This window comes from Crassostrea angulata, chromosome 5, assembly GCF_025612915.1.
Source record: "Crassostrea angulata isolate pt1a10 chromosome 5, ASM2561291v2, whole genome shotgun sequence".
Taxonomy (NCBI): Eukaryota; Metazoa; Mollusca; class Bivalvia; order Ostreida; family Ostreidae; genus Magallana; species Magallana angulata.
Window position 1 is genome coordinate 4363399 of NC_069115.1, and position 11148 is coordinate 4374546.

Below are 11148 nucleotides of genomic sequence, written 5' to 3' on the forward strand. Positions count from 1 at the left end.
GTGTTTCAACCAAAATCAAATTACATGGTTTTAAAAAAAACTTGTATACACATGAAATCCAGTTTGCTTCCATATTGATTTAGATTTATATCTCTCTATAATCATTAGACTATTTTTTTTTGGGGGGGGGTAAAATTTAACATCTTAGATTGCGGCTTTCCTCTGAAACTTAGCAGTTAATATATATTTGTCCTGAATATTTTATTTCCAATTACATATAGTTATTTCACTCTAACTAATGCTTCTCTTTTTATTCTTGTGAAAGATGTTCTTTCATAGATCACATGATTTTGATTTTTTTTAATTCATCATTACCTCTTTCAATTGGCAATTTTGCTTATCCTCTGGAAAATTTGTTTTATGTTTGTTGAAATAGGCTTTGGGGTTTAGACGAAGTCAAAGAAAAGTATTACCAAAAAAATAGACAGATGGCAGACAACACATGGCAATAAAAATCCGCTTCAATTTGGCATGAATCCACGCTTTTTTCCTCAGTTGATCGGAAAGAAAAACGTGGCAACCCCCATCATTACATGCAGGTACGTGTACGCAGCAAATGTTTCCGACATGTTTCACATGTGTACTGACAGCGATTGGTTTATATTAGATACGATAAAATCGGTACGATAATGCGCATGCCAGTTCCAAGGAGGACCGCATTTCTGTGTGACGCAACCTGAATGGAAGACAACAGGAGACGGTGTCTTATTGACTCCGACTCTCCAATGGAGCTAAACACTGTGTTGTTTATTGATAAGATACACTTTATTATAGGTTTCTACATTTATTGTTTACAAAACACGATAATACAATATTTATATCAATAAAATTTATAAAAAGTTTACGTTTAATAGTTGTCGGTATAAATTACTATATTAAAGGAGTTTCCGACATTAAAAGAATACGGGCATTAACACTGCGAAAGGATAGCAAAAAAGCAGAATAAAAATGAAAAAAAAAAGTTCTATGACAATTACACAATCATAATAGGACACGTTCTTATTATCCTTTTGTTTTTTTATACGAACAAAATTATACAACAGTTATATGTTTTCTAACAATCTGCAGATGTTCTAATATTCCAATTATACAAGTGTGTTGATTTTTTTTGTATCATAAATAGATGTTAAAGGGTGTTTTTTACTGTTGATAGAATTATACATATACACTTTTTCTGCCTATTTCTATAAAATAATGGTACCATTCTTGTGTAAAATCCGGTTCAAAATGAATTTTAAATGAATGCGTGTCAATGATTATAAACGCCTTGTCGACAAAAAGAAATAACCACATTCTTTACATAAAAGGAGAAACTTGTAATGTCTGTTGCAAAATAAATTCACAGTTTACAAAACAATAAAACTTATTGCAAAAAGAGCTTATATTTTAATGCGAAATGTCATTTTCACATAGATCTTTAATGTTCCTTCAAGAGTACAGCGCTTGTTATAGCTGACATGAGTTCATGAATATGTCTTTTTTTCCTTTCATCTCCGATAATGGCCAAATAAGTCTATTCTTACAAATCTATTTGTGTTGTTTTGAGGAACTTTGTTGTTGCACTTTCCAAGATAATTCCTTCCTTTCTATCTCCTCCTTAACATCATCGATGTTTTCTGGATCATTGTTCCTGTAGTAACTGTAGGGTACCAAGGACCCCACCAATCAGACGTATTGTAGAGCCCATTCAGGTAAGCAAAATGACAGCAGTAAAACCACCACCCCCCTTTGTTGCTAGAGGCACAAAAATAAGAACTGCATTTATCATTATTATTTCTGTCTAGTGTGGAGAACATCATTCCATTCAAATCATGTTCAGTCATCTGGTCACCTTGTTCAAATATAAAAACGTAACATTAGGCATATCATTTTACACACACAGCGATCAAATGTCTTTTATCAACTTTAATTTCCACAGCAATATCTAGGCGCTTGTGTAAAAGCATAATCATTTTTTTTGAAGATTCACTGGAAAAGCCCGAGCATAGAAAAGTTTAGCATATTATGAAATATGTTCACACGCGTATTCGTACAAATACAAAAAGCTAGCTGCATTCAAAATAAGGAAAAAATTGAACAAATCAAAAGTGAAAAGATAAGACAAACAACGAAATGCTTTCAGCAGAGCCCTTACAGTAAGCAGGCAAATTGATAGTGTTACTATTGATAACGACAAACAAAATAAATTCAAAATCAAACAGAAAACCAAACATGGTCTACGTAAAAGCACTGCGATACTAAATAGTTAAACAGAGAGAGCCGTGTTTTGTCAAATACTTTTTGGGAGTTGATTTTAATCAACTCTTCTATGCAGTATTCTGGCAAACCGAAAGTGAAACATTGTTTTGAACTAAGTACAAATCATCACCGCTGACAAGACTAAGTTCTTGAAAATAATAGAAAAAAATTCGATATATGATGAAGCATTGTTTTTAAAGGAAACATATCTATTAACACTTTGAAAATAGTCAAATTTTATATACTACGATCAATTTAGATATTTTTGTAGTCTCATGTATTCCTACGCCAAAGTTAATACGGTCTCGTCCACTCAGACGCTCGGCTGTCTCCGTAAATCTGCGACAAGCAGAGAGGGGGCTCTCTTGCTTGTCCGATATTAACGGAAACAGCCGAGCTTCTAGTTAAACAAGACTAGAGTTTGATATCAATAGTGCTTGGATCCATACAATTTTTAGAATTGCTTGGATAACTAATACATACTAGTAGTTGAAATCTATCTTTAAGTATTACACAACATGAGTCATATGGGGTTACTCGAAATTCTTGTTGGAAAAGTCTAAAAATTCGTAGTATAAAAAAGTGCGTAATTCAAATACAAACTAGAAACAAATTGCAATGCAAGATAAATTGATTTTAAAATAAATGATAATCGATAAAATCAACTCCAGTCAGTATTTCAGAACTTTGATTTTTTAATGATTTGCAAATTAATGTTTATAGCAAGGAGTTTATTTTTTTCTTATTAATCACACAATGCACATGTATTTTCGTGAAGAATTTTACAAAGCATTGGTATTCGGCTGCACATCGAAGAAAGGGGGTGAGGTCGATTTTATCATGCTTGTTTCAAAATGCAATGCACTTTTAATTTTATTTTCTACTAGACATACATGTACAAAATTTATTTTTATTTCAATGAGCGCTTGCAAAAGTCGTTCTTTGACGCTTCGCTGACATTTAAAGCATGAGAGAGAGAGAGAGAGAGAGAGAGTATGCATAAAAACACATCAAAAGAGCCTGGTGTTCAATACTGCAGTACTTTGATTATCCTAATAGTTTTAATTGAGGTAATCTTCTTTAAACAACTATATCATTTTTCAGGATTGGTACTCTAACGATCGATAAAATACAATACTGAAGTAGTATTCAACCTAAACTGAATGTAATCGTCTGTGTATACGGGTTTGCTAGAACTGGTGTTTTGAAAAAAACAATCAACAAAATTTTACTTGCCGTAAATGAGGTTTCTCAAGTTTTGAATATCTAAATTCGACTAACAGTTTACTTTGCATTTTATTGCTGAAAAATCCATTCGAAATCATTTATAACAATATATTTATATCTACCGAGTATGATTCCCTCTATGTCTTACAGAAACGTAAAGTTAATTCATAGCTCTATAGAAACAGCCAGACTGAAATCTACAAGCCCCGTTTATCGATTGGTCGAAACCTACAGCGACCTTAAACAAAATGCACGAAACAATCGAGATGATATCAGACTCAAAGTCCCATAGGAGATGATTTGGCTGTTTCTTTTAGCTAACTTACTGATGTACATTGACAGTAATCTATCTGCTTTTTACAAATAATTTCTCAATTTGTTAACAGGAATATGTAGTTAAATATAAACAATAAAATGTTTTTTTTTAATAAATTCATTTTGGTTATGAAGGAAGCGATCATTAAAGAAAAACTTATATGACCCGCTGACGCGGGTTTTATATTTTTTGTATGTCGCCACCTTCATATCATAAAATAAATCAATAAAAAAGCATTCGTGTTTCAGTCTTTTGCTTACATTCTAGTATGAGTAAATTATTGTTTATTATTCTTTATTTGCTCAAGATGTACATCTTATGGCATTATCCACTATAAGTGTAAATATACATACAGATATGATTAACATTAGGGATGGTGCAATGTCGGGTATATAATAAAGACACACTAGAATAGAAAAAAAAACAAATAATTTTGGAAACAATTCCGGTTATTTAAAGTAAAAATTACCGAGAGTTCCAGAGGCCTGTCCCCCAATAAATAGCCTATAATTGTCCAGTTCACTCGCAATTGAGAACTTTTCGTAGAGTTCAAATAAAGTTGTTCCGTTTGTGAGTGTTATTGTGACGTACAACGAGCTAGTGTTTGCTTTTGTCAGTTCGTGAATCACATCATTTCCTACAAATATAGGAAAAAAGACGATATCTCAACTTTAATCATTATGCAATAAACCTATCTAAAGCAACACAAACAAATAAATAGTGCAAGAACAGACTCCTGTGAAGTGAAATAGTGTTATGTGCACTTATGTGCTGGCAATATTTACATTTCTGTTCAATTAAATATGAAGCACATTTGCTTTGTTTAATTGCTACAAAGAATGCATTTTGTAAAAAGCATTTATAATGCCGGATAAGCTTAGCATTTTGAGAATGAATACATAATTACATTATATTTCACAAAAGTGCATTAGTAAATGGGGCGCAAAAATAACCTATTTATTTGATAAAAACAGTCAAAGCAATGAAACATAAATGTTACATGTAAGGATAATGAAAGGGATTGACCGATACATTTATTTTAAGTGAAATAAGTAAAATACTTAAAACTTAATCGGCAAAAAAATCATAAAAAGTATTTTTGCTAGCGCCCTCGGGCTCTTGCATCTACTTAGGAATTATGCAAGCTTAGAATCAGAAGTAGGAGAACAGGAAAGTACACTATGTTCAATCGTGCTTTAACTACTTCGTATGTTTTTCATCTTTCACTATACCGTTGTTTCAGCTCAATCTCCCTGCTATTTTACGTAAAAATAATGCATCAAAAGTATTGTTTTTTCAACAGACTAAAAAGTTGCACCATCTTTGTCTAAAACGTGCCACTTAATTGCATGATGCCACACTCCTTTTACTTTTCCACCAAAGCTCGAATTTTTTTTTTTTGGACGCGAGCATTTGATGACCGTCTTGTTTATTAGCCTCCTATCGTAATTCTGTCCATACATCAATTTCGAATTTTGTTCTAAATTGACTTAAATATTGCTGTGCAGCTTTTAACTGAAAAACTAAAGATTAAAGATTGAGTTTTAAAATATCGATTAAGCGATGATCAATAATTTAAGACGACTTGTTTTAACAAATCAGGAAGGTTCTTTAGAATGAATCTTTTGGCAATTTTTACAAACTTATTTAAGCACATAAAACAACGGTTGGGGTGTCAGTAAGGACCATCTAAAAATGATTCTTCAAGATGATGACCGACCGACATTTTTTGGTTGATTGTATTGCAATATTTTCGTGACATCGAACCGTTCAGAAAACAAGAAAACAAAGTCAAGACTTAGTCAAGGATTTAAAAACATTCTTAACCACCTTGTGTTGGGATTATTCACAGGTACATGTGCTGCTTTCTTAATTTTTACAAAAGAAAACAAAGTCAAACAAATTTCTACATAATCGCATCTTTTTGTCAGTTTTCAAAACCAAATAATACCCTTATATGCCACATTTACGAAGAAAGAGAATTAAAACATTGAACTTCAATGCATTTAAAAAAAACGCCGGGTGATTAACTTTCTTTAAAAAGCACTTACAATCATTTGATGATTAATTACAAAAAAAATCGTTTCTGGCATGGATACATGTACATTTATCTTAAAAATCTGAAAACAAGGGTCATTACCAACTAAACCATGACAAATTTGAAATTAGTTGATAAATATTATGGACTTCAATCTTCAATCAATGCAAATAACCCATAATTTTGGCCGTAACAAAATCAATATCGTAATTTTTAGCAAAAACTAACAAAACAATAAATACATGTGTTGAAACATCAAGCGTTTTGATAATGTATGAGAATTAAATCAAATAAGAATCCAAATGGAGAATATATATGTACGTCGAATATGACGAAAATGTCATAATTCAATATAAAGCAGATTATTTCACAATTTTTGCTTTGAAAATTGAAAGTTTGGATTGTCTTTTTAATCTAAATTTCCCCCCAAAAGTTATTTTTATACCCATTTTATATTTTAGTTAATGTCAACTTAATACCACAATTCTCAAACGTTTATGTTTAAAATTTTACTATTTGATATAATTAAAACTGTTTTTTAAATCTTGCGATTACATTGTTAGTTTTTCTTATATATGTGCTAATGAAATTAAACAGCACAAAACAAACCAAATCAGGTATTTTCAGGAGTTAAAGATTTAATATGATTTTTTGCATGGTATAAACATTATTTGTACTGAAAAAGATGATTGCATACCAATCCAGTATTCGCCTGGAGTCGAACCAAATCCACTTTTGTAATCATTCCAGTTTCTGTTGAAATTCTCAGATCCATCAAATCGATTCTGAATAACCTAGGGGAAAAAGCAAGTGATTTTAAATAATAAAGCTATTAAAAGATATTGAGAGAAAAAAAGAGGACGTTTTCCATTAAACTTTCAAACCGCTTGTTTCCTCAAAATATTATGGATACTACTAGTAAACAAAAAGACTGTTTCATATTTAGTTATGTAGACAAAAGTTAACAGAAATAATTAATCTAATAAAAAAAGATTTTTCTTTACATTTATATTTTTAAAAAATACCAGTATATTATTAAAAAAGATTAAGATTTAAGAAAAAAATACCTTATTACAAAAATTTGTTAGATTTAGAAAAAAAGACCAATAATATTAATGTAATTTATGTAAAAGGTAAATGCAATGTTACAAGTAGGTGCGATTATTATTGAGGCTATAACTATAACCTGAAACTTTGTTCTCAGAGGGTTGACGACAACGTTATATCAAATTAAATATCAATCAAAACCTAAAGTCTATATAAATTTATTAAAATATCATATTTTTAACAAGCAAATTATTGGTCAATTGCTTCCACGTGATCATGCTATACTTTACTATTCTAAAAAAAAGAAAATAAATGAACCTCACTGTAATGAAAAAAATTTCAAATACAAATTACTGGTTTTAGATTGTGCCTCACAATAACGAAACCAATGCCTAAACATTATAAACCAAACATATAACTGTTGAAGAGAATTAGTTTTTGATTTATTATAAACAAAATTATTATAGCCTTTGAATGTCACTACGTTTTTTTATATAGACTATGTCCTCGGTCAATATACTCTAATTAGGTATATAAAACCATGTATTAACCTCATCAAAAATGCTACAATTGTATATTGTCAAATATTAATTATCACTATAGTATTTTTTCAACACATTCCAAAATATTTATTTTTTTACTATTTTAACTTCATTAATTTCCGTTAGTTTGTGTATAATCTGGTTTACTACCAGACTGGTTATTTCATGCACGAGCGCCTTCGCGCTCAGTATAAATAGATTAAAAATGATTTTACCGGGGATTTATCGATTAATGCGACGCTTGTTTTAAAGCAGTACAGGTTGTGTCTTTGGTTTTCCCTACCCGCCCTGACCCAAGTATGTTTTTAGAGATTAACTAATACTTTGTGTTGCCATTTATTTGTATGATTGGATATTAAATGCGATTTGTAACGAACGCACCGATCCTGAAAAATCCATTTTTGTTTTTCAATGAATTAGTCAATAAAATATTTTTTTTCGGAGGAGTGAAATGAGGGAGAAAATAAGATATTGTAACAAAAGGATAAAATATATTCATACAATCTATTTAGAATATGCCAAAGTTATTCAGCATAGAAATATATTTTGTCACATGTTTAAAGCATTTTACAATTTTGCTGTTTATATACATTATTGTTACAACTAACCGTCCATCCTCCTCCCATTGTTTCCATGTCGCAGATGACGTCAGTGCTAACGCCCCCTGCTGGGTAAATTCTAAAAACACCAGAACGGTTCTTTCCAGTTCTAAAAACCCCTAAGCAGTCTTTTGCTGAGAAGAAAACATAAACATGAGACAGAAAGGCGATATGATAGCAAATTCTGTTTTGATTATTTATTTTCGTAATATCTGTGAATCTTTACATTTTTGACGATTTTACAAAAACATACAAAAAAATTCGAAATTTACATTGTTTCCAATTTTATTTGACTATCCATAATATTACGGAAGATGAAAATAATGACATTTAAAATTGAAATTTAGGATTTTAATTTAAAAGTGATCGCTATTTGTGTGTTACATTTATATGCAATTTTTAAAACACAAGCATTGTATAATATTAAAGTTCCATTTGAAAATATTCATACCTTGAAGTTTTCATGATAACACATTTTAAATTAACATGTTTATAAATCATAAAAGAACCCCCATCTTGATAATTATATATAAGTGACTGATTTTGAAAAGTACCGTTTCATTTGTATAGATATACCACGTCGTTTAAGGATTAAGGATTACGTCTACTCAGGGGCAAAAAAATTCCACTAATAGGAACGAAAAAACTATTTGTTCTACATTATAACCCTACTACTGTGGTGCTGTTTTTCACTTTCAAATAACTAGGTCAATGATCTACTTGTCATGCTAGTTACCTCTGAATGGTTATTTAATGTTTATTGAAAAAACTGTCAAAATTGTCCACCCTTTCTAAGGTTTTCTTTATTTTGCGACTTTTAGAAATAATAAAAGGATTTCTTGGTTGGAAAATGATAAAATATGAATAGCTTTACGAGTTTCATATTTCAAAGAATCGGTTTAAGATCAAATTTTGAAATAACCGAATTTCCTCTGACAATTTTCAAAACTACTGATTTTTGATCGAGTTTTGTAAAAAAAAAAAAAAAGACTAATAGGAGCTCCAAACCAGTGATTGTCTAAAACTACTTTTGTTGTCTGTATTCTATTTTGACATTGACATTCTATAAGGTTTATAATCAAATTTTTGAGATATGCAATCTGTAATTAATTTTTGAGTATTATAAAGATTTTTCTCATTGCGTGCCAGCCAATGATATAAAATAATACACGATATCATACGACAATAAAATATATAAAATGATATGAAAAAAACCGTAGAAACTTAACTTTTGCAACTACATAGCTACAAAAAGTTTTTAAAAGAAAATAAAAAAAATGAAAAAATTAGTCCGAATTTTCCCAGTTTCATTTTTTATCTACCTGTATCGTAGCATAGCTTCCTCAAATAAACAAAATACGGATATCAATATTGATTTTTTTATTTTTTAAAACATTTTTTGACTTCAGGTATTGGACTTTGTAAAAATATTTTTTGAAATCTCAAACCCTGAATAAACGTTATCTTTAAAATAACAAATTAATAAATAATAGATTTAAATTATAAAGGGTCAATAAATTGATACTTTGCACAAGATTCAACTATTGAAATATTTAAAAAAAAAACATGTAGATAAATTTGTTTCTGTGAGTAGAGAAAGGAAATGAATGAGAAAAATTTAAAGGTAACTGCATCGTTTGAAAATCTGGAAGACTGTTAACTTACATTTATAATTTGGTTCATAAGGAGCATAATATCTCCACTCTGCCTCCATCTCAGCATTGGTTAGTTTGGTGGTATAATGAACCCGACATTTTTCCTGTTTAAAGTTGAATCCAAAATATATGCAATCCGGGCCACAAATAGAGTTACAGTTACCGAGGCTGTTAGAAGGAGCCTCCAGTAAAAGGGAATCATTAAACAATTTGCCGTCGTGAAGCGGGTTTGCTTTGTAAGCCTTAATAACTATGGCTATAGACGGTTGACAAAGAAACAAAAGAATCACAACAACGCCGCTCAACATTATCATATCAAATACTACTATACACTGTCGTGGGGTTTTCATCAAATATATAAAATAAATTTTAAAAAAAAGTTTCGACTTGATTGGTTAAATTGAAAAATAAAAACCGATTTTTATTGGTTGAAAGATTTATTGATCAACTTATCAGTTCAAAATTCAATTTCAAATACATAGTTCAGGCAGATTCCTGCATCAAAAAGCATTATTCAATAAGCATTTTCCTGTTTTCCCTATCGGGAGGAAGTATCTTGGAAAGTATTATAATGCTCTTACATTGTGTCATTTGTATTAGTGAACTTTCTCGCTGCATTTTTTATTTATTTCAACATTATTTGTCAAATCATTGAAGTCGTCTTAACTTCAGATGAAAAACGTAGACATTGATTTTTTTGGACAATTTAATAGTCCTACTTAATATTGTATTTAATGAAACAAAAACACATACATGGGGGTTTTAACAACCATTCATCGTTAAAGGAAAACACACCAGCAGACACGAATTGGAAATCGAATTTTTAAGGAATCAAATAACATCACCTGAATAGACTCTGTATGAGCATTATTTAAGTTTTCTTCAAAACACAAAATTACAAAATGATGCAGGAAGTTAATATAAATCTAACATCTAATTCCGAGCCCTTCTGGGACTATCAAATATGGGATATGGAGCCAGTGTGATCATATTTCTCAATTATTTACATGTACTCAATGGAGTTCATCATTTGCGACTTGCTTGAATAAATCTATATTTGTAATAAAAAAAAACCAATGCAGATGTTTTAAAAGGTTTTCAAATGAAATTGTCAAATCAGATTGTTGTCAGGGGAATTAAGACATTATGAGAGAGAGAGAGAGAGAGAGAGAGAGAGAGAGAGATGTATGATTGGTGGTGCAGGTAAACAATTGACTATTAACGAGGCCGAGTACAGAACGAGTACGCACGCTTTCGCGCAGCGTTTCATTTGTATTGTGACGTCATCTTTTTGCTTGGTTGACGCCATGGCGTGATAGTTTTAACTGCAGGTATTCAGCGAAATTTGTTGAAAATAGCTCGTTTGATGCGTAAGATTGATATTATATTGTGGAATAAACATAAATGTCTCGAAGTATAAGCTATATTTGGGCTCGGGTTGCAAACGTGAAGAGGGTTCAGCAAGCCTAGCCCTCTGTTACGTTTT

The 11148-nt window shown here is 30.6% G+C and overlaps 1 protein-coding gene across 1 annotated transcript; it reads right to left on the bottom strand.

The window, feature by feature from the left end:
• Positions 1–1586: 1586 nt before the first annotated feature.
• LOC128183083 (fibroleukin-like) lies at positions 1587–9976 on the bottom strand. Its single transcript, XM_052851942.1, has 5 exons — positions 9673–9976; positions 8017–8141; positions 6517–6613; positions 4251–4418; positions 1587–1831 (listed from the first exon to the last, which is right to left on the bottom strand). The coding sequence occupies exons 1-5, from the start codon at positions 9974–9976 to the stop codon at positions 1587–1589; spliced, it is 939 nt and encodes a 312-aa protein (XP_052707902.1).
• Positions 9977–11148: the final 1172 nt, after the last annotated feature.

Coding starts and splice junctions, on each gene's coding strand:
- LOC128183083 (XM_052851942.1), bottom strand. CDS start 9,976: ATGATAATGTTGAGCGGCGTTGTTGTGATTCTTTTGTTTCTTTGTCAA. Junction 6,614..8,016: donor CAATGGGAGGAGGATGGACG/GTTAGTTGTAAC, acceptor TTTTTCCCCTAG/GTTATTCAGAATCGATTTGA. Junction 1,832..4,250: donor ACAGGCCTCTGGAACTCTCG/GTAATTTTTACT, acceptor TATTTGAACAAG/GTGACCAGATGACTGAACAT.